Source organism: Drosophila suzukii, chromosome 3 (assembly GCF_043229965.1).
Source record: "Drosophila suzukii chromosome 3, CBGP_Dsuzu_IsoJpt1.0, whole genome shotgun sequence".
Lineage (NCBI taxonomy): Eukaryota > Metazoa > Arthropoda > Insecta > Diptera > Drosophilidae > Drosophila > Drosophila suzukii.
The window spans coordinates 82,399,498-82,424,417 of NC_092082.1; the positions used below are offsets into that span (position 1 = coordinate 82,399,498).

At 47.8% G+C, this 24,920-nt stretch overlaps 8 protein-coding genes across 16 annotated transcripts; 4 read left to right on the forward strand and 4 right to left on the reverse strand.

The window, feature by feature from the left end:
• Positions 1-14: 14 nt before the first annotated feature.
• Miro (mitochondrial Rho GTPase) lies at positions 15-3,468 on the reverse strand. 3 transcript variants are annotated; one of them, XM_017082318.4, is made up of 4 exons: positions 2,636-3,468; positions 1,293-2,497; positions 964-1,026; positions 15-724 (listed from the first exon to the last, which is right to left on the reverse strand). In XM_017082318.4, the coding sequence occupies exons 1-4, from the start codon at positions 3,251-3,253 to the stop codon at positions 589-591; spliced, it is 2,022 nt and encodes a 673-aa protein (XP_016937807.4). In that variant the 5' UTR covers positions 3,254-3,468; the 3' UTR covers positions 15-588. The 3 variants fall into 3 exon arrangements, with proteins under 3 accessions (XP_016937807.4, XP_065722539.2, XP_065722540.2); XM_065866467.2 differs by having other exon boundaries at positions 988-1,026; positions 2,636-3,467; XM_065866468.2 differs by lacking the exon at positions 964-1,026 and having other exon boundaries at positions 2,636-3,465.
• Positions 3,469-3,918: 450 nt separating this feature from the next.
• On the forward strand, positions 3,919-8,356 carry spas (spastin). Of its 3 annotated transcripts, XR_010654424.2 has the most exons (7): positions 3,920-4,973; positions 5,441-5,611; positions 5,760-5,948; positions 6,163-6,329; positions 6,522-6,774; positions 6,838-7,641; positions 7,709-8,356. XR_010654424.2 is itself a non-coding variant. In XM_036817387.3 (6 exons), the coding sequence occupies exons 1-6, from the start codon at positions 4,223-4,225 to the stop codon at positions 7,581-7,583; spliced, it is 2,277 nt and encodes a 758-aa protein (XP_036673282.3). In that variant the 5' UTR covers positions 3,920-4,222; the 3' UTR covers positions 7,584-8,356. The 3 variants fall into 3 exon arrangements, 2 of the variants coding, with proteins under 2 accessions (XP_065722538.2, XP_036673282.3); XM_036817387.3 differs by having other exon boundaries at positions 6,838-8,356; XM_065866466.2 differs by lacking the exon at positions 5,760-5,948 and having other exon boundaries at positions 3,919-4,973; positions 6,838-8,356.
• Positions 8,357-9,204: 848 nt separating this feature from the next.
• Positions 9,205-14,468, reverse strand: Rox8 (TIA1 cytotoxic granule associated RNA binding protein Rox8). Of its 4 annotated transcripts, none has more exons than XM_070996323.1 (6): positions 14,347-14,468; positions 12,771-12,895; positions 11,828-12,696; positions 10,602-11,522; positions 10,365-10,458; positions 9,205-10,314 (listed from the first exon to the last, which is right to left on the reverse strand). In XM_070996323.1, exons 3-6 carry the CDS (start codon positions 12,053-12,055, stop codon positions 10,133-10,135), a joined length of 1,425 nt encoding a protein of 474 aa, XP_070852424.1. In that variant the 5' UTR covers positions 12,056-12,696; positions 12,771-12,895; positions 14,347-14,468; the 3' UTR covers positions 9,205-10,132. The 4 variants fall into 4 exon arrangements, with proteins under 4 accessions (XP_070852424.1, XP_070852423.1, XP_016937815.3 ...); XM_070996322.1 differs by having other exon boundaries at positions 14,205-14,365; XM_017082326.4 differs by having other exon boundaries at positions 9,205-10,296; positions 11,828-12,895; positions 14,205-14,364.
• A 141-nt stretch (positions 14,469-14,609) lies between these two features.
• On the forward strand, positions 14,610-15,598 carry LOC108015772 (splicing regulator SDE2). The gene is made up of 2 exons (XM_017082315.4): positions 14,610-14,813; positions 14,877-15,598. The coding sequence occupies exons 1-2, from the start codon at positions 14,721-14,723 to the stop codon at positions 15,489-15,491; spliced, it is 708 nt and encodes a 235-aa protein (XP_016937804.4). The 5' UTR covers positions 14,610-14,720; the 3' UTR covers positions 15,492-15,598.
• Positions 15,599-15,604: 6 nt separating this feature from the next.
• Positions 15,605-17,443, reverse strand: Atg6 (Beclin-1-like Atg6). 2 transcript variants are annotated; one of them, XM_036817389.3, is made up of 4 exons: positions 17,307-17,443; positions 16,960-17,189; positions 15,858-16,905; positions 15,605-15,801 (listed from the first exon to the last, which is right to left on the reverse strand). In XM_036817389.3, the coding sequence occupies exons 2-4, from the start codon at positions 17,072-17,074 to the stop codon at positions 15,696-15,698; spliced, it is 1,269 nt and encodes a 422-aa protein (XP_036673284.2). In that variant the 5' UTR covers positions 17,075-17,189; positions 17,307-17,443; the 3' UTR covers positions 15,605-15,695. The 2 variants fall into 2 exon arrangements, with proteins under 2 accessions (XP_036673284.2, XP_065722548.2); XM_065866476.2 differs by having other exon boundaries at positions 15,858-17,189.
• On the forward strand, positions 17,270-20,232 carry Pisd (phosphatidylserine decarboxylase). Its single transcript, XM_017082296.4, has 2 exons — positions 17,270-17,421; positions 18,272-20,232. Exon 2 carries the CDS (start codon positions 18,673-18,675, stop codon positions 20,020-20,022), a length of 1,350 nt encoding a protein of 449 aa, XP_016937785.4. The 5' UTR covers positions 17,270-17,421; positions 18,272-18,672; the 3' UTR covers positions 20,023-20,232.
• Positions 20,233-21,154: 922 nt separating this feature from the next.
• On the forward strand, positions 21,155-21,944 carry LOC108015763 (rhodanese domain-containing protein CG4456). Its single transcript, XM_017082302.4, has 2 exons — positions 21,155-21,710; positions 21,777-21,944. Exons 1-2 carry the CDS (start codon positions 21,250-21,252, stop codon positions 21,778-21,780), a joined length of 465 nt encoding a protein of 154 aa, XP_016937791.2. The 5' UTR covers positions 21,155-21,249; the 3' UTR covers positions 21,781-21,944.
• Hsp68 (Heat shock protein 68) lies at positions 21,882-24,135 on the reverse strand. The gene has a single exon (XM_036817388.3). The coding sequence runs from the start codon at positions 23,927-23,929 to the stop codon at positions 22,016-22,018; it is 1,914 nt and encodes a 637-aa protein (XP_036673283.3). The 5' UTR covers positions 23,930-24,135; the 3' UTR covers positions 21,882-22,015.
• Between the last annotated feature and the right edge of the window lie 785 nt (positions 24,136-24,920).

Here is a 24,920-nt window from a genome sequence, read left to right on the forward strand (position 1 = left end):
TAAAAACACTATCATTTTATCTGCCATTAAAGTTCGCTATATTTAAATCCACATATACAGATAGATTTATTGCTCATACTAGGGGCTTTGCGCGTATTTACAAAAGTGCGATATCACCAAATAGGGCGATTTTCTAGGTGTAGTATATATTGATTTATATAGAACCCAGTACGTGCACATGTCACTATCCGCTATGCACGATATCGGTTGTTTGGTTACTCGATTATGATGGTAACAATAACTTATTTGACTTATCAGAGAGTACATGGTTTAAGTTAGGGTTATATACGAATAGAAATGCAACGTACACAATGTGCTCGACTGGCCTGCCGCTATTCATTGTCCATAGGACACCACTAATCCTGCCTAATTCCTGCTAGTGTACTTGGCGAGTGTATTTACATGTCAGGAATGAGAAGATCGGCGTGTGTCCCTTTTCATTGTTTGCTTAAGTTTTCGTAACAATAAATTTGGATTTACAGTAGCAAGCAATAAATTAATTAATAAGTTACATGAATTTGTTGAACATTAACGTGTCTGCGGTAATCGTGTTTTTTTAAGTCCCTCTACCACATTCAGTGGCTTCTTCTAGCGCGAGTTACCACCAGCAGCACTAATCGTCTTCAGCACTATGAAACCCAGCATGGTGGCAGCGGCCACGCCCAGTCCCGCCTTCCACCACAGCTTGGGATCCTCCGTCATCAGGCCGAATTGCCTTAAGTGGCTGCATGCGGAAGAGAAAGAATCGAATTAGTATGGCTGAAGCAGAGGTAAGATTTCGAAAAGGTATTGTAATGGTAAAACTAAGGACTACAGGATGCTGCCGCACACCACGTTAATCAAGCGGATATGGATGGGGATCTGTGCGCCTCATGGAAGTAATACGGGCACCGTAGCAGATGGAACAACAACAGATAGAAGGCTGACATTAGTAACGAGTTCAGTTTTAATGGTAACACTTACGCCGACTCCCACAGCTGTACCAACCTGTGCTTGTAGAACAGTATCCAGGCCGCCTGGAAGCGCCTGTAAATCCGCGAAGCCATCGACAAACATCAAACAACACAGATAAAACAGACACCAACCATCACACAAAAAAAGGGGAGAAGAGAAGATAAAAAGATAAGTAACCATTAATCCAAGATGTAGCCCAAATGTTAGATGCATTTCTAAAACTACTGTAAAGTTGTGAAATACTTTGAAGGTATCAAAAAAGTATTTCACCACTTTAAGCCAGGTGTATTATATCACAGAAAAAGCACCCAACTGTGGATCCCAAAAGGTTTACTCACGGAAAAGCTGCCATGGTGGCCAGCTTGGTATACAGTTCTTTCTTATTGGTCTTTAGGCTGAAAAGGTGCGGTGGTAGCAGCTTGTACTTGTCGCAGAACTCCGATGGCTGCATCAAGTAGTCCTGCCGGCGCTCCTCCATGTCGCACTTGGTGCCCACTATCATGACTGGGATCTTGCTCTCCGCGTAATACTTGATGTAGATACGGGCCACGTACTCAAAGGAGCGGGGGTTGGAGGAGTCGTAGACCAGACAGGCCACGTCGCAGTTGACTTCCTGCGGCTGGAGGGGATCGAGGGCGTGCCTCACGTCGATATCGCGCAGGATGAGGTGTTTTTCCTGGCCATACACCTGAACCGAATTGATGCAGTGAACCACATTTGTTTTGAACTCCTTGCCGATTAGTTTGTGCATGTCCTCCACCAGGAAGCCCCTGCACATTCCAGTCTTTCCAGATCCCTTGGGCCCAATCACATGACACTTGTACACGGACCGGCTGCTTTGGCGCTTGGCCAAATCGATGCGACGCTCTCGTGTTACGTGTATTGCCGCCAACTGGCTGTCGTTTTCATGAACATTAAAACCTAAATAGGCCAGATACTCCATTGTTTTCACCACATCGATCAGCGTCATCAGAGTCCAACGGCAGAGCCATCCGTGCAGGGTGACCCAGCCAGTTGTCTCGTTGATCGGGCAGGACTTGCGAATATCCGTGGAGTAGGACCAAGGTGAAGCCGGGCACGTGCTGAAGAGCATCTTGTGCTCCTCGGGCGACAGTGCTCCGTCACCATCGCGATCGTAGCGCTCGAAAACGGCTATGAGGAACTGCTGTCCCCGGTGCGAGAGTTCTGTGCTGCTGCCAGGCGGTATTTTCAGCGGGGGCCTTAAATACTCATGGCACATCTCCAATTGGTCGTTGTAGCCAAATCGACGCAACACCGCCCAGGTGGTCTCGTTCCTCCCCCGCTGGATGAACAGGCAGTGCAGGAAGAGGAAGCCCTTCAGGGTGACCGCATCGTTGTAGATGCCATCGGGTACGTTCTTTTGTATGACGGCCTTCACCTCATCCAGGATCTGGGGCTGCAGGGGAGTGTTAAAGCAACGCCGCTGAAAAAGATTCAGCTCATAGTCATTCAGCAGATTGTCCCCGTCGATATCGCAAATCTTGAAGATGCGCACCAGCGACTTCTTGCAAGCAGATGTGAGCTGGAAAAGAGGTGTTTGGTAATATTGAAAGAGTTCAAGCTAATTTAATGTATATTATCGATAGAACACATTGCTTTTGTTGACGCGAAGATTACGTACCAAGCTATGAATCACTGTGGCCGAACTAAAAGCACTTACCTCCTGTTCTTCCATCATATACAGCGGTGAAGTCGGGTGCAGCACAGCCTTCTGTGCGTAGTAAAACATTTCGGAGATATTGTGCAGCGTCTTGGCCGAGCACTCCACACAGCTCTCGATCTCGGGGTAGTCCTCCATAATGGCTAGCACGCTGTCCATGGTGGAGTACTCGATTAAGTCGATCTTGTTGCCCACCAGAACGATTGGCTTGCGAATGGGCTCCCGCTGCGCATCACCTTCCGCCTCCGCTTCGGCATCTCCCTCGCCGTCCAAGGAGGGATTGCACTTGGCGCGGACAAGGGGCAGCCAGTGGGAGGTGATCCTGTCCAGAGAGTCGTCGTCATCCACGGCATACACTATGCACACCACGTGCGCCTTGTTAATCTCAGCAGCCAGTGCATCCTCCGACTGCTCCACGGCCGAGAAGTCAACGATGCTGGTGGGCACCTGCTCGGGCGTCACATTCGCAGGAATTGTGATCTCCTCGGCTCGCGGAGGCACCTCCTCCGGGTACTCCTCGCTAACCAGCGACAGAATCAACGACGTTTTGCCCACTCCGGCGTCGCCTACGAGCAGGATCCTCACATTCTTGCGCTGCGACGCCGTGTACTGTCCCATTCCGACTGCTCTGCAAGTGGGATGTGCCGCTCCTGGTCTCCTGGTCTCCGGGTCCGCAATCGCCTGCGTTTTGGGCGAATTTCCAAGATTTTGTTATGCAAAAACGCAAAAAAACAACCGAGAGAGAGATGGTATGGCAGTCGATGTATCAAGGTTGCTCTATCGATATACCGCTATCGCAACCCAGCGGCCAGGGATGCCACACCGGCAATCACTGCGATGTTAAGCCCAATTACCCCGACGATTGGGTTTAAATCATACAAATTTAAACAATCTGAATAATTTAGGTTTCAGTTGATTGATTTTGACTTGGTAACAGTATTGCCAAAACTGTCTGGCAACAACATATGTTGGCAGCTGGCTTAGGAGAAGAGCTGCAGTGTTAGCTTTTTACCGCCAAAACTAGCTAAGGACAAAATGAGGACCCTAAAAACAATTTGTAAAAAAGAAAAATCAACTGATAAACAAAATCAATTCATAAGAAGCCTCATATTTATGTACACATAAAAAATATAAAAACGAATTAGTTATTAGTCATGAGTACAATTTTCTTTTAAGTTCACCCCCCTCCGTCAACTCAATTTTTTTCCGTTATCTCCCACCATTCAAACTTGGCTATTTTTCTGGCTCCGTAACTATGCCCGCTAGACTTGGTAATCGATAGTTGGGCAGCACTGGCTGAGCTCCGGAGCTTAGCTTCAGTTTTCAACACCAGAGAGTTTTAAGTGCGGAGAAAAATTATAACTCTGGGATATCAGCAAAATGAATATCAGCCCCAGTTCGAAAGATAAACAACAATAGAGCCTCTCCGTTGTTTATTTGTTTTTCGTGCGCCATTGAGACAAACGCGTGCCACGGCCAACCGAAGAAGTTCAAAGGATAACTTCCCCGTGCAACTTTTGCGGGGTGCGGGCAAGGAGAGCGGCGGGCAGGAGTGCTGGACGCGCAGACAGCGCGGAATCGATATCGATGGTACGCACCAAAAACCAGTCGTCCTCCTCCAGCGCCAGCAGCAGCAGTACCAAGTCACCGATAAAGTCCAGCGGTGGAGCAGGATCCTCGGGCGGGGGAGTCGGTGGTCGCCAGTCCACGCATCGCTCGTCGAGCGCCTCCAACGTTGCGGCCGTTGTCGCCGGCAACTCATCCGCCGGAGGCTCCTCTTCGAATCGCCGTAGTCCGGGCAGTTCGCCAGACGGCGACGACGACACCACCACCACAGATGACCTGACCCCCACTACGTGCTCCCCGCGCAGCGGTCACCATCATCAGTACGGCTACGGCTACTCGTCCTCCGTGCACAAACAGAACCTATACGTCGTCTCGTTTCCCATAATCTTTCTGTTCAACGTTCTGCGCTCGCTGATTTATCAGCTGTTTTGTATTTTTCGCTACCTTTACGGGGCGAGCACAAAGGTGATTTACCGCCCGCACCGACGCGATTGCAACATCGAGATCGTGGTGCAGAATTCCTCCAAGGAGCAGCAGCAGTCTCTAAACCATCCTTCGGACCTTAACAGCGAGGGTACTGGACAGGAGCAGCAGTTGTCCAATCAACCGCAGCGTTTTCGACCCATTCAACCGCTGGAAATGGCAGCCAATCGTCCGGGAGGTGGCTACTCACCTGGTCCAGGTGATCCCCTGCTGGCCAAGCAGAAGCATCACCATCGTCGCGCCTTCGAGTACATCTCTAAGGCTCTCAAGATTGACGAGGAAAACGAAGGTGAGTAGCAAAGGGCGCTGACGGGGGTGGCAGCTCCAGTTCGAGTTCGAGTACTCGATGCTCAATGAGTCATCGCCCGCTGGCTTTTGTTGTCTGTCGAGTGTGAGAATCAATAAGCCGAAACGCGCGCACAAAAGATGCCCCACATGTCAGAGACGGAGGAGGAAACGGGGAACTGGTCCGCCTTGATGGACACTTATTGACTGGCAGTCCTTCAATCAAATGCTTTTTGTATTGGGAACTCAAGGGTATACTGGTGCGATACAAAAATATATTCCTTTTTTTTGTGATCTTAGAAGAAATTAATCTAGGTATAGTCTCAAAAAGTCCCTGTCCTTGTATGCCAGAAAATTTTTAAACAGGATTCACTTTAATTCATAAGAAGTGAAACAAGTTGGTCAAAATCCTTAAAGGATATCTGAAAGTCGAATTACCCTCAACTATTCCTTTATCATATTTTATTCCAGGTCATAAAGAGCTGGCAATTGAGCTCTACCGGAAAGGAATCAAAGAGCTGGAGGATGGCATAGCTGTCGATTGTTGGAGTGGACGTGGTGATGTGTGGGATCGGGCTCAGCGGTTGCATGACAAGATGCAGACGAACCTTTCAATGGCCCGAGACCGTCTCCACTTTCTCGGTGAGTGCCCGAGTACATGCCCTGCACCCCGGAAGCATAGTTTTTGTTTACTTCATTTTTTGTTTATTTCATTTTGCACGTTTTTCCTGGTTTTTTGTTGTTGTCCACCTTGATTTTGTCCATATACTCGCGTTCATCCGATGCGCAGCGCTGCGTGAGGAGGATTTGCAAATGCAGCGTCTCTCCTTAAAGGAGAAGCAGAAGGAGCATTCTCAAAGCAGGCCCCAGAAGTCCAGGGAGCCCATGCTGGCGGGCATGACCAATGAACCCATGAAGCTTAACAAAGTGCGCAGCAGTGGCTACGGGCCCAAGGCCACCACCAGTGCCCAGCCCACGGGTAAGTTCCTCACCAGCTAAAGCGCACCCAACAAGATCCTCACCCGGCAGCGCCACAGCGACCAAAAGCAGATCGATCAGTCAATCCCTATCACCACTCACTTGGCACTTGATTTTATTACGATTTTTATTTCGATTGGCCAAATTGTAGCTTAGAATGAGTAGCTTCTTGTACAGCATAATTTCTGATCGAGTTTATATTGTTTCATTCACAGCATCTGGTCGGAAGCTAACCATTGGAACCAAGCGTCCCGTCAATCTGGCCGTGGCCAACAAGTCACAGACGTTGCCGCGAAACCTTGGCTCCAAAACATCCGTGGGCGCAGTCCAAAGGCAGCCAGCCAAGACGGCTGCCACGCCTCCCGCCGTTCGGCGCCAGTTTGTGAGTATCTGGATAAATAAACAACAGATATCTGTTTGTATTTTTTGGAAAGTTTGCATCGCAGCGAAATATTATCAAAAAATCGCCTCATATACAAATTTGGAACATTTCCGGTGGGGAGTTTTATGGGGAATGCTTTGGTGCTGAGATTTATATATAGTTTTCTAAATTGATTAATTTTTTTATCTGCAGTCTTCAGGACGTAATACACCGCCCCAGCGTTCGCGAACTCCCATAAACAACAATGGTCCCAGTGGAAGTGGCTCCAACACTCCGGTGGTGAGTGTCAAAGGCGTTGAGCAAAAGCTGGTGCAGCTCATACTCGATGAGATTGTCGAGGGCGGGGCCAAAGTGGAGTGGACGGACATTGCCGGTCAGGACGTGGCCAAGCAGGCTCTTCAGGAGATGGTCATTCTGCCCTCCGTCCGGCCGGAGCTGTTTACGGGTAAGTTTACTTTAAAGGAGTGCCAACAAACGTGATTATAACCTTTTCCCCTACCTTTGCTAGGACTTCGAGCCCCGGCCAAGGGACTACTGTTGTTCGGCCCTCCCGGAAACGGCAAGACTTTGCTGGCCCGTGCCGTGGCCACCGAGTGTAGTGCCACCTTCCTTAACATTTCGGCTGCCTCGCTGACCAGCAAATATGTGGGCGATGGCGAGAAACTGGTGAGGGCTCTCTTCGCAGTGGCCCGCCACATGCAGCCCTCCATTATTTTCATCGACGAGGTGGACTCCCTACTCTCGGAGCGCAGCAGCAGCGAACATGAGGCTTCACGTCGCCTGAAGACCGAATTCCTGGTGGAGTTTGATGGGCTGCCTGGTAATCCAGAAGGGGATAGAATCGTGGTGCTGGCCGCCACCAATCGACCGCAGGAGTTGGACGAGGCCGCCCTGCGACGATTCACGAAGCGAGTTTACGTCTCACTGCCCGATGAGCAGACCCGCGAGCTGCTCCTCAACCGACTGCTGCAGAAGCAGGGCAGTCCGCTGGATACGGAGGCGTTGCGTCGCCTAGCCAAAATTACAGATGGATACTCGGGCTCCGATTTGACGGCCCTGGCCAAAGACGCAGCCCTGGAGCCCATCCGGGAGTTGAATGTGGAGCAAGTGAAGTGTCTGGACATCAGTGCTATGCGTGCAATCACAGAGCAGGACTTTCACAGCTCGTTGAAGCGCATCAGGCGCTCGGTGGCGCCGCAGAGTCTCAACTCGTACGAGAAGTGGTCGCAGGATTACGGCGACATTACCATCTAGTCTGTTCTAGCCAGCAAGCCTGCCCTCCTCCATCACTCCAGTCTGAAGCAGCTGTGATGTGAGTGTCAGTACGTTATTCTTAGCCGTTGCTCTAGTTTTGATCATGTGACCCATCTTTACTTCAGGTTCTATTCAATCTGTAGAATTTTCGTTTCACAAACATTGTTAGATTTGTATTAACCAGTGAATTATTTAATATGATTTGTTTCCATACGATATATTGTGTTTTAGCCTAAGATCATTGTACTATTTTTCGTCGTTTTACCGCCATGTCCATGTGGTGCGACATCCTGTCATGCAGCTCCATAATCGTTATACTCATTTAACCTAGTGTATTTCTAAGAATATCTATACTATCCAATGGAGTTGCTAGAATAGTAGTTCCGCCCTGTTTTGGTTTTGAATATTTATTCAAGGGCACATTGCTTTATAAACTAGTTTTAAGTTTTTGGAACATTCCATGTAGTGGCGTTTATTTCGTAAGACAGGCGGCCCAAGAAGTTCACAACTACTTCCATTGTATCCTTGAACCAATAGAGCATATTTTTGTTGTACATTGAGTGCCCATCCACAAGCTACATGTAATCTAGAAGTAAGCGTAGTCCTAAGACCGATGAGATATACTTATACACACCCACAAAGATACATTTACCAGCGCAGAATCGGATTTAAGTTTTAATAGTTATCACTGTCCGTATCGTTAGACTAGTTTAGTTCCTTTGTTTCAATCTATGTACCTACGGCTATAAATACAATCGTCTCCGAATCACCTATATTATTAGTAACACTCCCAAAATGTTGTACCTAGCAGGTGCGTATGGATCTGGTGTTATCAGATCAATCAGAACATCTACACCCGCACATATGCTCGTGCTTATCGCGGTACTTTGAACCAGCTTCTACGCAGCTCGCCCATCCGGAATTTGAGTTCTATGACTAGTTACTAAACACAGATCCAAAACTACATGCATATAAAAATATATAAAAAAATAAATCTTTAGAATACGCTAAATAAAATCGATTTCAAATGACATCAATTGCATCATTATTTCTTAGCTTCATGGCTAAGGCTGTATTATTGGAAAGCATTGGTAGTGCTTGAATATTTGTATTTAAATCTGTAGCTTAATATAACTGACATCACCGGGCGCATTCAAAATAAGCGAAAGTCCATGGAAAAGAAGCATTCGTGGGAACTAGTTTTGCATTTAAAGTACGCTCCATTAGGGAACAAAATGGTAAAGCTTTGAATTTTGTATGTTGAAGCAGCGCAACTCACACATATGTCATAAGAAAACCAGATCCTAACTTATAGAAGTTTTAAAAGTTTTCATTCATCTGTAGTTACGTTTACCTTTAAAAATTTGATGAATGAGCAGGCTCTCTATCTATTTATTTTGGATACTTTCAAACATTCTTTTAAGTTCGACCGCGTTTCCCGCGATTACAATCAATAAAAAAAAATACTGATAACTTCCGAAATACCTGTTTTATGGACTTGGAACGACTGATTGCATATGCCGCCAAAAAGCAGCTTATCATGAAATGTATTAACAAAATGAAATATTGTATAGCTTTGTTGCTACAACCGTCCCTATCCTCATTTAAAAATCAACATCTGTTCGTTTTCTCACTTGTTTTATATATTTTTTTGTTTCTTTATTTTACATTTTACATATTTATATCGCATTTCGTTTTCCACATTGGAAATATACAATATGTATGCTCGAATTTACATTCTCTTAGTGACTAAATTTGTTTTTCCTCTTGTTTTTGCATTCGGCTTGCTTGTGGCTTTCCATTCATCCTACTGACGCATCCCTTCCCGTCTTCAGTTTTCGTTGACACATGTTCCACATAGTTACAATTACAATTTGCTTTGTCACGTTTTTTGTTTCGATTGTGTGTGCTTTTTTTTAGCTCTGTCGCGCGTAATTTGCCTTTTCTCTGATCTGTTTGTTTTTGTTGAACTTCTCATTCGGTTTATTTTGTTTCCGTTTCGTTTATACGCCTATTATCTGCTTAAATTACAAATCATTAAATTATTTTAACACGTACTTAGATTGGATTAGATTGTTACAGCTACCCGCCCATCGCCCGGAGCTTTTCAGTTGATGTTGTTTCAGTTGTCGCCGGCGTGGTTCACTTGAAGTTGAGTTCCACGCGCCGCCTCGACCCTCGATTTTGGGGCTTTACTACCCTCGATTCCGATTCCGATACCGATTCCGCTTCCGTCCACCGCAGTCAGCCGCAACCGTAGCCACAACTCCAAACTGGACGACACTCACTCGTGCGCCCTTCTAATCTCCAGCTGCATCGCCACCGTTGATGTGGCTGCTGCTGCTGATGCTACTGCTGCTGCCCACCGGCAGGGCCAGGAGCGGTTCCGACTTTGCTACTACCCGGTATTGTACGTAACCTAAACGTGCGTAATGCGATTGCAACTGCTGCAGATGCGGCAGATGGTGCAGCAGTGGTGGTTGTGGCTGCGGCTGGGGGCGACTTCCCGGATGCTGCAAACGGCGTCGAAGCTGGCGTCACATCTCAGCTCATTGGGTCTGGTATTGTGGCATCGCAGCACTGTACATCATCTGGGGGGCAAGTGAACCATTCGCTGCTGCGGCCGCTGAGGCTGCGGCGGCCGTTACGCCGGGCACCACAGTTCCGGGTACGCCCCATGCCACATTCGGCGGCACCATGCGGTATCCAGCCGCTGAAAATTGTATGCAAGCTGATTAAAAAAAGTTAAAAGGATTCATGGGTGAGGAAAATGGTACATACGGACACCTCCCGCTTGCTGAGCACTGGTAGTGTAGGCGTAGGGATAGTAGCCCTGTTGCATGTACTGCGTCTGCATCTGGGTAGTGGGGTAGGCCTGTATAAAAATCATAGAAATTATTAGTGTCAATTAGTAAAGATTGATAAAACATCAGAAATTCTAGGGGGCCAAAGAAATCTCTAGGTAGCACACTGAGGCACTTATTTTACTACCTCCTTTACAATCAACTCAAAACTCACCGCTGGGGGGTACCAGTAGCCCATCTGCTGATAGGCGTACGGATACTGCGCTGTGGCGGCTGCAATCTGCTGGGGCGTCATCATTTGGCCGGGTATCGCCGCTCCTGTGGCGGCTGCTATCTGTTGCTGCGTCATCATCTGGCCCTGCATTCCCGCTCCAGCGGCAACCGCCGCATTTGCCGCTGCCACGGCTGCTACATTGGCCGAGGCTGCTGCCGCAGCGGCTGCGGCATTGAGGTTATTGGCCGAGTTGTCGCCTCCGTTCTCCTTGCCCCAGAAGCACTTGACCAGGTTACCGTGAACCTCGCTGTTGTGCGTGTGCTCAATGGCGCGGGCGGCCGCCTCCTTGGTGACAAACTTGATGAACGAGAAGCCCTTGTCCTTAAACACCCGAACGTCCTGGATGGGACCGAACTGGACGAAGTGCTTGTGCATCAGGTCGTCGCTGATGACGTTCGGCGGGAAGCCGCCGCAGTATACGGTGGTGTTGGTGGGGCTCGACTGGTTGTACACCTCCTCGAAGGTGTGGCGCTGACTGCCCTTCACGCCGGACCCATTGCCTCCTGGTCCTCCGCCCATGCCGCCTCCCTGACCACCGCCCTTGGACGGTTCGCGTGGTGGGGGCAGCTTGCGCGTGGACCAATTAGTGCGTATCGACCGCGAGCCAATCCACTGGCCGTTCATCGCCTGAATGGCGTTTTCCGCCTCCGCCTTCTTTACGAACGATACAAAGGCGTAACCCTTTGACTTCATAGTGTGCGGGTCGCGCACGATGCGGCAGTTGGAGATCTCGCCGAAGGGGGCGAATGCCTCGCGCAGGGTCTCCGTCTCAATCTCGGGGCTGAGGTCGCCCACGAATATGTGGTGGTGCGAGCTGATGTCTGTCTTGGGCTGATTGCCGGGACTGGTGGCCCAGTTCACCTGAAAGAATAATATAGTTTCTTAATAGGATGTGATCAATAAATGTCTGCCCAATTAAAAATAACACATGAGGGCGAAGATGTGGGAAAAATATTGTGGTGTAGAAAGAAAAGGCATGTTCATTCTCAAAAATGTTGAATATATTTTTAGGAATATTAAGATGAGATATAATGAATAATATCAGAAGATTGTGACAAGCTCTGAATAGACCTTTTTTATTTTTCAATTTAGATATTAAAAGGTAGGTAATTTAGGAAGATAATATATACAAGTAAAACAAATCACAAATAATAGTCAGAACTCACCTTGATTTCCTTATCGAGGAAGAGTCGTTTGTTCATGGCGGTCAGGGCCGTGGTGGCTGCCTGGTAGTTGGAATATTCGATGAAGGCGTACGGGTCGTTGCCCGGCTCCCTGATGATTTTGCAGCTCTTGACGGGGCCCATGGTGCCGAAGAGGGCGATGAGCAGATCCTCGGAGACTGAGCTGTCGAGGTTGCCCACGTACAGGGTCTTCGGCTGTGACTCGTCCATGGCTGGCGGATGTCCTGAGACTGTGGCTTCGGTCGGGCTTTACACTAGGCTACGGTGGCAATCTAAAAGGCTCTACACTCAGACCGGAATTGCAACAACTGCAACTGGCCGCATCAATTTAAATCGGAAGGGTCAATATCAAAAATTTGCAGATGATGTTCCTAGCTACGTACAAAATCTAATTATGTATCTGCTTATTAAACAGGTGTCTTTGCGGCAATCTAAAAGGTGGCTAGCTGCTAACAGAGAACTCGGCTAGAAATTTAAATACTTTCGATTTTCTACTACTATTCGACTCACTCTCGACTTGGCTGGTATTTGGATTATATAAACTATATATGCTGCATCTAGGTAGGTAGATCTTTATGCTTAACGCTGAGGTTCGTCGTTTATTGCTTTGATTCGTTCCTAATCTGGCGCCTAATTGAAAATTTCGTTAAACATCTATATGTATATGTATAAATATATCTGTCCTAACTAAACGCTAATGGAGTGTTTTGGAATATACGATTTGTCGCACTATATATGTATGTATAATCGGGTAACTCCGCTTCCTGGGGGCCTGGGATACGGATACGGATTCGGGGTTCCTTGGGGTACACGGTACTGGGTACTTCAGAATTGCTCAATCCTTCGATTATCTTGGGTGTTTTATAATAAATATATATATATATATGAAGTTGTCCGTTCCAATATACAGAATTGTATAAAATACTTGGTTGCGGCTGCTTGTTCTTGTTCTTGTACAAAAATTAGTTGGCTATGTTGTTGAACAGTGTGAAAGTTCGCAGGTTAAGTGTTGTTTTTGGGTTTCGAAGCTGACCCCTGGAATTGCTGCTGCTGCAAGAGAGGGGAAGAGAGAGAGAAGACTTTGGGTTAGTTGAGGGCTGATAACCGGAAGAGTGGGACAAGGTCTAATGGCACATGATCGGCGGGCTTTAAACCAGGCAAATGATATGGATATAAATCGACTACCCCGCCCCGCCCCCTTTCGCATGAGGGGAACAAAGAAGGCGGCAAAGCAGTGCAGGGACACGCACACACAGACGCACGCTCCCTCGCACGAACACACACTAGCACACATTCAGGGCAGCAGGGAGTGTGAGTGAGATGGCGCGTGAGGGGAAAGGGAAAGAGACTGCCTGCTTTTATAACAAAGCGAATGGATTGACAATAGACATTCATTCGCAACGAATACGCGGGCCTTGCAAAATGATTTAGTTTATAATTAATAAATTGTTGTATTCAATATTCCGAGCAGTTTAGCCAAATTCTTTTTGGGCCACTCACGCACATCACACACAGACACATGGGAATCGGCACACCAACGCAGCAACGAATTAGAGGGCGAAAGGAAAAACGAAAATCGACTAGAAGATGAATGACCGTCGATAACAAAATGAGGAGAAAGGAAAACAGGGTGAAAGAAGAGAAAGATGAGGGAAATTTGCAAAACCGGCGCATTAGATTCTTGTTCTTTGCTCTTTGCGAAATGAAATCAAATTTTAATTTGCATAGCACTAAACTTGATTTTGATTATTTTTGCGACAGCGGCGGCGGCGGCGCTAGAAAATGTCAGTCAAAGTCACAGAACAGAAGAGGCGAAGCGAAGAGGCGAAAAGGGAATGGCGGGGTGGTTTTTTTTTTGTTGCTCATTTGCTGCTTATTTTCTTCGTCTCTTTTCGCACACGCACACACACACACTGGCACACACAGAGAGGCGTCTTGCGCTGGTCTTTTTGTTTGCGTTTTGCTCACATGAGTCGCCACTTTTCTTTTGCTTTTGCTTTTTTTTTCGGTTTTGGCTATCGAGTGTATTTAAACTAATGCCAATATACCAATACCAAGGCGATTTGAATGCGGGACTTTTCATTTGCCTTTTCAGCTTGCCGCTATATGTATGTATGTATGTTCGCTTTTGTGCTGCCATCTTTTAATGCCGCTCCCCCGTCTCCCTCGGCCGCCACGCCCCCGCCCCCGCTCGACCCACCCAGCGATGCCGAAAACTGGGCTCAACATTTATAGTCGCCGCCGCGCTATAGTTGCATTATGTTAATGCCCATTGTTCAGATTCAGACTTCGCTGCCAAAATCCGCACTCTCTTTTCTTTAATGCGCTCTCTGTGACGTGGCTGCGGTTGTAAATTTACCGCATTTTACTTGCTCAGCACTCTTTTCGCACACTTCACTCAACGATCGGGTTTAGCCGCTACCGGTTTCTGTTTAAATTGCACAACTCTCGCTGTTTTTGGGGCAAAAGTACATACGTTAAACGCGTCGCTAAATTTTTACCTTCGTCGTCTAAAATGCGAACTAATTAATGAGATTTTGTGTGCGAGAGCCAGGGCTGCCAACTCGCTGGAAAGTAAAAACGCAATGGCGGCAAGCTGGGAAATGCAATGAAAAGTGTGGAAAATCCGCGGTTTTCTTTGAAAATTATTTATCTGAGAATATTTAATTGGGTTTCAGTTCTTTATTACCAAAGATCACTTCTTAATTCGCGAATTTAGCTAATTTAAAACAAAGTTATCGAAAAGGGGCAACCCTAGGGCAGCCGATATCGCTTGCATCACCGCTTTCTCTTTCTAACACACGCGCCGCGGCCGCAGATGCATAGCAAAGAGGAATTGAATTAACAATCGTTATCGAAAAGGGAGAAAGACAAAATGGGCATAAATATTTTTATAAACAATAAATATTTAATTTCCGAGGACTTCATAGACTATGATGAGCTATGCAGCCGGATTGAGGAGAACACAGTGAGTATCTAAGTTAATGTAAATAATTTCATGAGATTGCTTAATGGGGTGCTCATTTTACAGAACTTGCAACCTGAGGATTACTACCTGGTGAGCAATGGCAAACGTTTGGAGGGAGAACTGCCTCGAGGAGATGTCCACTGTGTCCTGCGCCAGGTGGGTGGCAAGGGCGGATTCGGGTCCATGCTGCGAGCCATTGGCGCCCAAATCGAAAAGACCACAAATCGAGAGGCTTGCCGGGATCTGAGTGGACGTCGCCTGAGGGACATCAACGAGGAGAAGCGGGTGCGCGCCTGGCTGGACAAACAGGGTGAGCGGGAACGGGAGGCCGAGGAGCGGAAGAAGCGAAAGATCGAGAAGCTACTGGCCGTGCCAAAGCACGACTTCAAGGACGACAAGTACGAGGAGGCCAGGGCCAACCTCACCGAGAAGGTCAACGACGCTTTCGAAGAGGGACTCAAGCAGGCGGAGGAGATTAAGGAGAAGCAGGCTCAAGCGAAGGCCCAGGAAGCTTCCACCAGTGGCACCAAGAGGAAATCTCCCGCCGAAGACAAGACCAAAGCCAAAAAGAAGAAAAAGGGAGCTCTGTGGATAGGCGATGACATCTCAGGATCCGATTCGGACTCTGACGACAGCGAGGAGGAGCCGGAAACACAGAAAAAGGCCATCAAAAACTAGAGAAATAGGTTAGCAATTAAGTACTACTTTTTAAATTCATAAGTTTAAAAACGTAAAAATAGACCAAACATCATCCCGACATGTTAATAAAAGAGCTTAAAAACGAATTAGCATTAAAATTTGAAAGATTTCGATTTAATACTAAGTACTAAGAGGGTTAATAAGTAATTGTATAAATAAACATTTGAATGACCAAAGAGAACATCACGGCGACACGAATTGCGAGGAGACCCAGGCCAAACCCCACTTCAGGTTGGTCAGCATGAACTTTAGGGCCTTGGTCCACTGCTCCTCCGAGTTAAACTGGATCCTGCAAAGAACCCATCGTTACTATAAGCAAAATCATAAGTAGAAACCAAAACCCACTTTATGGAATAGGAATTTCCCGTGGAGGGATCGATAATCTTGCCCTTCTCCATTTTGTAGGGCAACAGGAACTCGGTGTCGCGCTTCTCCACCTCCTTCTGGAACTGGGTGAGGCAGTCGAGGAAGGCCACCATGGCAGCATCGAACTTGGTGTCCCAGAAGAACTTGAACCCGCCGCTGCCGTACAGCGGAAGCTCCCGGTTCTCGCCGAGCACCTCCACGTATGAATGATTGCCGAAGGGCACCACGCGATAACGCTCGAAGGTGAGACCGATTTTGCGGGCCAGAGCGGAGAGCAGTAGCACCGTCTGGCCCCAGGCGGCATTGATCTCGGACCAGTCCACGGATACCGAGGGCAACCGACCCAGCCTAAAGTTATTAATGGTACCAAAGTGCCCGGCATGCCAGATGTGAAAGGTGATGTTGAATATATTGGTGTCGCGCAGTTTGTCCAGCTGCTGGCGCGAGTAGGCAATCTGACTCTCGAGACTCCGCTTGTCATCCTCTGTGAGCATCAGCTCACGCCTGTGCTTGGTGTACTCACGCCAGTAGCTCTCCTCCTGCTCGTGCAGCTCCTCCCGTTCCTGTTCCTCCTGGGCAATGGCCTCGTTCAACGAATGCTCCTCCTTCTTGAGCTCTTTGAGCTCCGACAGAAGCTGTTGCTCACTGCGCTTCAGTTCGTCCAGCTCCTTGTCCAACGCCTCCACATTCGGAGCCTCACGCTGCTGCTCCAACTCGTCCAGATACGCCTTGTACACATCCCACTCGTCCTCGGCGATGCGCAGTTCCCGGTCCATGATCTCCAGCATAGAGTCGGCGCACTCCTCGCACAGGGGATGGTCAATCTCCGAGTTGGAAGACAGGCAGTCAAAGAGCTCTGCCTTTAGCTTGAAGGCGGCACTCATCTTCTTGTTGTCCCTGCCATCGGAGACCAGCATAAAGCCAGTGCCATTGATCGAATCCGTCAGCCTGTAGGGCGGCACAAAGTGGTCGAAACTGCTGGCGTCCTGGGGGTCCAAGGTGTTGCCATTGTCTCGGTAGATGGGCACTGCAAAGGGTGAATCATTAGAGGGATTTTCTGGGTGTTTTACCCACCACCTACAAGATAGCTCCGCCATGGCGTGCACGCTAATCTTCTCCAGCTGCTCGTCCAGGACGATGGGCTGCAGGCAGCGCTGGCAGGCGAAGGAAACCGCCTGTTTCTCCGCCTCGCTCATTGTTGTGGCTTTTTGTTGTCCCTCGATTTTTGCATACAATTAAATTTTCCACCCAAGTGTAAAAAAACACAAATAATCCATCAGCTGTTGGCAGCTGCTGCCAGAGTTGCCACCCCTGCCGATAAAAGAGTTTCGAAAAATGGCGCAGTTAATCGGACAGTAAATTGTCAGTCAACAGGGCAATAAAAAATAAGAAAAAGCGAAAAAAACCAGTTTTAAACAAAAACATTACCCAATTGTGTCTGGCCGAAGGGGCTCAAGCGTGCCGCGGAGCCGCAGGCCTTGACCACCATTCCTATTCCCGCCGATAAGAAGAACTCGAACGGATTCGTTTTTAGTTTGTTTTGGTAAGCGACAGAACGTTAGACGCAGCGCCGTCGTCAGTGCTGCCAAGCTAGCCAAGAAAAAAGCTAAATGTAGCTATTCTTTACAAAAACAGGTTTTTTTATTTCAGTCAATTACTTTACTAGAATTTGGGCGTTACGAAATACTACAAAGTAAAGAATTCACTAAAATAAGAAATACAAATCGTGACAGTTTTTTTTCTGACTTTAAAAATAGTTCTCAGAATGCCTCAATCTTATTTTGCATTTATTTATTTATATCCTAACGCTACAAGTGAAGACTTATATTTATTGCGTTAATCACAGCACTCCTAAAAATAGAATGTTTATGCTTTGAAAAAAAATGCTCAAAGACATATGGAGCTTCCCAAGTATTTAAAAAGTTATAAACATAATTAAACACAAACAAATCAAAACAATTTTGATGAATATATTACGTCAATTGAACTAAATTTGAACTTTGAAGATGAGAAATGACGTGTTTGGTTCTACACATCTAGGCAAAGTATTAAAGGTTAAGGACATTGACATCCGCAATCTGCGTGTTGTGATTGGTACGCCACAAACGATGATAAGCGAAGAAAGTCCAAGAAAGGAATGAAAACATAACAACATGAATAAACGAAGTAGAGAGACTGATAAAGATTTGCACTAAAAACTAGAACAATTTAAAAAGTTTATTTGCGAGAGGTAACTTTGTTATTGTGATGTTTACAGTTAAACAAATTCGAATATTCGAGTAATTGGGCAGCCCGAGTTTCGGCTTCCGTAATCTAGCTCTCAAAAGCTGGCAGCACTGGCGGTGGTCACATTGTAGCCTCTTCGCTTCTGACGACCCATGGAAAACTTTCAGTCTCTTGCAGGCAGCTCAGCGATACGGAAGCAACAATTGGAACATCCAGAATTCCCACTCCCCCGCACATTTGAATTGCGACATACATAGAGTGTGCCGTGTGAACCAGTATCCCCCCCAAACCGAATGCCAGTCTAGTGTTTTGTTTTGCATCTGTTTCTAGTCCCTAGCCGGAATTCTAAATTCGCGGATTTTCACCGCTCAGTCCCAGTCACTTGACAGCCCAGCCACAGCCGAATTAACCGCGCCAGATTAAACAAACAAAAACAGAAGCAGTTTCACATCGTGCCATTTTTATCTGGCCAGAGGCATAGGCATAGCAGACGTGATTACGTGATTAGCAGTGCCGCGGGGGCTGCGGTTTTATCAATAGAATAGCAAGAGCAACAGCAACAGCAACAATGGTTTCCTACTTCGTACCTCGAGGCCGCTTCCTCCTGAAGGCCGGCAATCTCAGACAGGTGGTGCAGCAGCAGCATCAGCCGACCCAGCTTCAGCTGCAGACCATCAAAGGACCCCAACCGCAGGCTCAGAATGCCAGTCTGCCGGTGGCCCGACACTTTAGACAGTTTTCCTCGAATTCCGCCTCCAAGGAGGCGCAACTACACCACAGACGACCACAGCACAAACAGCAACAACAGCCCAATCCCAGCCAGGAGTTGGCTCGGATCCGGCGCAATATACTCTCACGATGGACGGGCTTCCTGCTGCGCTGGGCTCCCATGGGCATCTGTGTGTTCGGTGCCATCGAGTGGCAGCTGCAGAAGCGTCGCTGCGAACAGGAGGGTCAACCCAGGACCGCCTCCGAGCTCCAGTCGCGCATCTACTGCTCCCTGCCACTGCGCATAATCAGCCGCTGCTGGGGCTGGCTGGCTGCTTGCTACTTGCCACCGAGTCTGCGTCCATATGTCTACGGCTGGTACTCCAACACGTTCAATGTCAATCTAAGCGAGGCCCAGTATCCGGAGTACGAGCACTACAACAGCCTGGCAGAGTTCTTCACAAGACCGCTTAGGGAGGGTGTTCGCGTTATCGACCAGAAGGCACCGCTCGTCTCCCCAGCCGATGGCAAGGTCCTACACTTTGGCAGCGCCTCAGACTCTCTAATCGAACAAGTCAAGGGTGTTAACTACAGCATCGAAGACTTCCTGGGCCCGTTGGAGACTTTGGAACAGGCCAATTCCGGTGCCTCCTACGCCCAGGCACTCAAGAAGCAAAGCGATGGCTCCACCGAGCTGTACCAGTGTGTAATTTATCTAGCCCCTGGAGACTACCATCGATTCCACTCACCTACCGAATGGAAGCCCAGCATCCGTCGTCATTTCTCCGGTGAGCTGCTCTCCGTGAGCCCCAAGGTGGCCGGCTGGCTGCCTGGCCTGTTCTGCCTCAACGAACGTGTGCTGTACATGGGCCAGTGGAAGCACGGATTCTTCTCCTACACCGCCGTGGGTGCAACTAACGTGGGATCCGTCGAGATCTACATGGATGCCGAGCTGAAGACGAACCGTTGGACTGGATTCAATGTCGGCAAGCATCCGCCCAGCACCTACGAGTACGATGAACTGGCTCTGAACCAAGAACCAGCTGCAGCGCCCAAGGAGTTCGGCAAGGGCGACCTGGTGGGTCAGTTCAACATGGGCAGCACCATTGTCCTGCTCTTCGAGGCGCCCAAGAATTTCAAATTCGACATTGTGGCCGGCCAGAAGATCCGCGTGGGCGAGTCCTTGGGCCACATTGCGGGGGCCAAATGAAAGGAGGAGCCCCAATCATGTACCGAATCAGTGCAAAGTCCTGTCACCCATCTGTTCACATCACTCGTTGTATTAGAATTAGACGCTCGTGTCTCAGGCAAATGTATTTTGTGAACATCCTGCGAAGCTAAAACTGTGTATTGTTGCCATTTCTTTAGTCGTAAGCTATATTTTATACAATAAACGTCGAAATATCTTTGAGAACAATGAGAGCCCGTCAATTAACTCATTCAGGCACGCGCTTCTTAAGTAGAACACCGATTGTTGAGGTGGGGTAGGCGTTATCAGAAACGTTGTGATAAGCGTTACCGCTCCGAACCGCAGTCAATGAACCCCCTACCGTTTAGGACTCAGGAGACTACGCCTGGGGCCGGCTTATCGGGCCAAATAGGCCTCCGAGGGAGGAACCAGATTCGCCTTCTTTTCCGGATGTCAGGAAGGCTATCAGTAAACCTGAACCAAAACAACATCCATTCTTGCTAGACAAGCGCGTGCCGCGGCCGATGGTGAGATGCCCAGTCGTCTATGCCTCACCCCACCCAGTGTTTACTTCAGCGCGGAATCCGGGATCGCAATCCATTCCGTTTAATTGATTCAATCAAGCATGGCCGGCGGGAATCTTGTTCGTTGAACTTATCAGGCGTTTACGGGTGATTTCGTCCCAGGCCTTGACACACACATTCGCCCTGGCAACAGATTTGATTGCGACAGAGCATCTGCGTCAGCCGACATTAGGGTAATCGATATGAAGATTTTTGAATGTGGCGCCCTTTCTAAGACAAACAGTGCTGCCAATTAATAAAATATTATTTAAACTCTAGAAAGGTTTTCTTGTTTCTAATGTTTTAAAAAGATACTAATTAAGACTAAAGTGGAAACACAACATTAATCATTACATTTTTATTATATTTTAGGGAACTTTAATCTCATTCAATTTAAGTGGAAGACCTTTTTGAAAAAGTGAATTAAGACTTAAAAAAATGTTAAATACTAGTAGATTAACAAAGAGTTTAACCTACACTTTTAAAGGTGTTCTAGGAACATGACCTCAATAAGTTAATTTCAAATATGGGCGCCAAAAGATATTCACCTGCCAGTTAAACTGGCCTCACTGTAGAAATGTGGTGAATTGAGTTCAACAGCTGTCAGCCGGCATTCATTTGTTGTTCCTTGCAGTTTATATAATAATTCTTATTTGTTGTGAATTTATTTATTAACCCAAATAAAATGCTGATGAGTCGTTGCTTGATGGCCTTAAGGGTCGCCAGATCCCAGATGTTGGCCAACGTAGCCGGAAAACCCCAAAACCTTATGCAGCGTTTCTACAGCAGCAATCCGCCAGCAATTGGAATTGTGGATTACGATGTGGTCAAGAAACTGCCCAGTGAACCGCAAAAGCTTCTCATCGATGTCAGGGAGCCGGAGGAGCTGAAGGAGACCGGTCAAATCCCCGCCAGCATCAACATTCCCTTGGGAGTGGTTAGTCAGGAACTGGCTGTCAGTGGACAGCTTTTCAAGTCCAAATATGGCCGGGAAAAGCCAAAACCGGATACGGAAATCATATTCCACTGCAAGATTGGCAAGAGGAGTCTCAAGGCCGCAGAAGCTGCTGCTGCCTTGGGCTTCAAGAACGTTAAAAACTACGAGGGATCCTGGTTAGATTGGGCCGAACGGGAGGGCCTGCCCAAGTAAATAATACGTATCAAATACATATAAACGCCAATTCAAAATAAACTCGATCTTATTTCTTAAAGGTAAACCTGTGGGAATTCTATGAATTGGTGCAAAACATCAGAAAAGTATATCCAGATTCATTATAAACAACCCAATCCCACTATACTCAAAGTAAAAACATTGCATAAGTTTTGGCAAGTCGTAAATAATATTTATTAAATACTACTCAGTAGCATATTCTAATTAAATATATCTTCAGGAGGATATTTGGTTATGAGATCTACATTAGTGGAACAACTAAGTAGGAGGACCAAGTGACTTAGTCCACCTCCTCGACGGTGGGCCCCTTGTAGCCTCCCGCCTGCTGTCCACAATTGGGAGCCTGCTGGCGCCCATCTCCGCCTGCCTGCTGGTGCATCTTGGTCATGATGGGGCTGCAGAACTGGGTCAGCTCCTGCAGCTTGTGCTCGTATTCCTCCTTCTCGGCGGTGGTGTTGCCATCCAGCCACTTCACCGTCTCGCTGCAGCGCTCCAGAACACTGCTCTTGTCCGCCGCACTAATGCGATCGCCACCCTGCTCGGCAGCCTCCTTCACACTGAACACATAGCTCTCCAGTTGATTGCGGGCGGCGATCCGCTGGCGATGACGCTCATCCTCCTCGGCGTACTTCTCCGCCTCGCTGAGCATTCGATCGATATCCGCTTGGGAGAGACGTCCCTTGTCGTTCTTGATGGTGATGTTCTTGGCATTTCCAGTGCCCTGCTCCTTGGCGGTCACATTCAGAATACCATTAGCATCGAGATCAAAGGTGACATCGATCTTGGGCACTCCCCTGGGAGCGGGCGGAATGCCCGTCAGGTTGAAGGTGCCCAGTACGTTGTTGTCCTTGGTTAGAGCACGTTCGCCCTCGAACACCTGGATGGTCACCGCCGGCTGGTTGTCCGCGTAGGTGGTGAAGGTCTTGGACTGCTTGCATGGGATGCGGCTGTTGCGCTCAATCAGCTTGGTCATCACCCCGCCGGCGGTCTCAATGCCCAACGAGAGTGGGGCCACATCCACCAGAAGGACGTCCTTAATCTGACTGCTTTCGTCGCCCGACAGGATGGCCGCCTGGATAGCCGCTCCATAAGCGACCGCCTCGTCCGGATTGATGGACAAGTTAAGAGTCTTGCCGCCAAAGAAACTCTGCAGCAGGCTCTGAACCTTGGGAATGCGCGTTGAGCCTCCCACCAGCACAATGTCGTGGATTTGGCCCTTGTCCATCTTGGCGTCGTTGAGTGCCTTCTCCACCGGCTGCAGCGTGTTGCGGAACAGGTCACCGCAAAGCTCCTCGAATCTGGCTCGGCTCACCTTGGAGTAGAAGTCGTGTCCCTCGAACAGGGCGTCGATCTCCAGCGAAGCCTCTGTGCTGGAAGAGAGGGTTCGCTTGGCCCGCTCGGCGGCGGTGCGAAGGCGACGAAGTGCTCGTGGATTGGAGCGCAGATCCTTCTTGTACTTGCGCTTGAACTCCTCGGCCAAGTGGTTAACCAGCCTGTTGTCAAAGTCCTCGCCTCCGAGATGGGTGTCTCCGGCAGTGGAGCGCACCTCGAAAAGAGAACCCTCGTCTATGGTCAGAATAGAGACATCAAAGGTTCCACCGCCCAGATCGAAGATGAGAACATTGCGCTCTCCCTTGAGATTCTTATCCAGTCCGTAGGCCAGTGCTGCCGCAGTAGGCTCGTTGATGATGCGGAGCACGTTGAGGCCAGCGATGGCGCCTGCATCCTTGGTTGCCTGGCGCTGGGAGTCGTTGAAATAGGCGGGCACTGTGATGACCGCATCCTTGACAGTTGTGCCAAGATACGCCTCCGCAGTCTCCTTCATCTTGGTGAGCACCATCGAGCTGATCTCTTCCGGGGCAAAGCGCTTTTCCTCGCCCTTAAACTCCACGCTCATCTTGGGCTTGCCGTTGTCGCTGACCACCTTGAAGGGCCAGTGCTTCATGTCCTCCTGGATCTTGGGGTCGTCGAAGCGGCGTCCAATGAGACGCTTGGCATCGAATACCGAGTTCCTGGGATTCATGGCCACCTGGTTCTTGGCGGCATCTCCAATCAGGCGCTCCGAGTCCGTGAAGGCCACGTACGATGGTGTGGTGCGGTTGCCCTGGTCATTGGCGATGATCTCAACCTTTCCATGCTGGAAGACACCCACGCAAGAGTACGTGGTGCCCAGATCGATTCCAATGGCTGGCATTTTTGTTTGTTTTTCTCGCTTTTGTATTGGAACTGCGTAGATTATTTGATTGCACTTTCTTATGAAAGGTGTTTACTTTTACTTTTTAATTTTTAGTTGGTTTTCAGTTCACTTTTTGAAATGTTTTTTAGTTTTCAACTGTTAGTTTTCTTATTTTCCTCGCTTGTTTGAAGTGCTTTCACTTTGGTTGCTTGATTTCAAATGTGGCGCCTGGGAAATTTGCGCCGCTATTTATACTCAGCTGCAGTGGGGGGAAAATTCGAGATTTCCCTGCGAGAAAAGGGCAGAACATTCGAGGCATTTCGTGTGGGTGCGAGCGAGTCAACTAGTGTGCACTCGCAGGGGAAATTGTGAGGGATGAAAGGAGTAGAAAGTTCAAGAACAATCAAGGTATATTACTTTCAGTGGCGTAGGTCAGCACTAGACATATTTATATATATGTACATATGTACATATATCCATTAAAATAAATTCGTGTGCAGGCTTTTTTTGGCACAGTTCGTTGTATAAATATAAATTAAGCCATTCATATTTTTAGATTATGTTTATTTGCCTTATTGACGTCTGTATAAAAATACATACATACGTATCTTTTATTTTAGTTTTCCCATCAAAGCCTTATAATTTTGCCGAAAATTTATCACGCAATGACTCAGACATTTTCGACATGTTTTTTGGATTTACCAAGGAAGATTCTTGTAGCATCATACGAATCGGACCACTATAGCCCAAAACTATTTGTATATCCTTAAACAGTATTGTTCAATGTATATACTAAAGGTCGGAAAAAATTGCTATATTATTGTTAAATAAATACATTTGGATGAAAAAATAATCGCAAGAAAGCTCCTTCAAAGCTTTGTATTGCACACATGAACGCAAAGGCATCACTCAATGCAATAATGACGGCAACCAGCGGAAAATTCATCAACAATTCATCTATGACAAAACTACTCTGTCATTAACAATTCATCGATGACAGCAGAATCTT

Bases quoted from the DNA above. Each gene is read 5' to 3' on its own strand.
- Hsp68 (XM_036817388.3), bottom strand. From the start codon at position 23,929: ATGCCAGCCATTGGAATCGATCTGGGCACCACGTACTCTTGCGTGGGT.
- Miro (XM_017082318.4), bottom strand. From the start codon at position 3,253: ATGGGACAGTACACGGCGTCGCAGCGCAAGAATGTGAGGATCCTGCTC. The intron at 1,027-1,292 runs GTGAGTAAACCT...GCGGATTTACAG, and splicing joins GCCACCATGGCAGCTTTTCC to GCGCTTCCAGGCGGCCTGGA. The intron at 725-963 runs GTAAGTGTTACC...TTCCGCATGCAG, and splicing joins GTACAGCTGTGGGAGTCGGC to CCACTTAAGGCAATTCGGCC.
- LOC108015763 (XM_017082302.4), top strand. From the start codon at position 21,250: ATGCTGATGAGTCGTTGCTTGATGGCCTTAAGGGTCGCCAGATCCCAG.
- spas (XM_036817387.3), top strand. From the start codon at position 4,223: ATGGTACGCACCAAAAACCAGTCGTCCTCCTCCAGCGCCAGCAGCAGC. The intron at 5,949-6,162 runs GTAAGTTCCTCA...TTTCATTCACAG, and splicing joins CACCAGTGCCCAGCCCACGG to CATCTGGTCGGAAGCTAACC. The intron at 6,330-6,521 runs GTGAGTATCTGG...TTTTATCTGCAG, and splicing joins CCGCCGTTCGGCGCCAGTTT to TCTTCAGGACGTAATACACC.
- Atg6 (XM_065866476.2), bottom strand. From the start codon at position 17,074: ATGAGCGAGGCGGAGAAACAGGCGGTTTCCTTCGCCTGCCAGCGCTGC. The intron at 15,802-15,857 runs GTGGGTTTTGGT...GGTTCTTTGCAG, and splicing joins GGAAATTCCTATTCCATAAA to GATCCAGTTTAACTCGGAGG.
- LOC108015772 (XM_017082315.4), top strand. From the start codon at position 14,721: ATGGGCATAAATATTTTTATAAACAATAAATATTTAATTTCCGAGGAC. The intron at 14,814-14,876 runs GTGAGTATCTAA...CTCATTTTACAG, and splicing joins GCCGGATTGAGGAGAACACA to AACTTGCAACCTGAGGATTA.
- Pisd (XM_017082296.4), top strand. From the start codon at position 18,673: ATGGTTTCCTACTTCGTACCTCGAGGCCGCTTCCTCCTGAAGGCCGGC.
- Rox8 (XM_070996323.1), bottom strand. From the start codon at position 12,055: ATGGACGAGTCACAGCCGAAGACCCTGTACGTGGGCAACCTCGACAGC. The intron at 10,459-10,601 runs GTGAGTTTTGAG...ATTTTTATACAG, and splicing joins GCTACTGGTACCCCCCAGCG to GCCTACCCCACTACCCAGAT. The intron at 10,315-10,364 runs GTATGTACCATT...TTTTTTAATCAG, and splicing joins TCAGCAAGCGGGAGGTGTCC to CTTGCATACAATTTTCAGCG.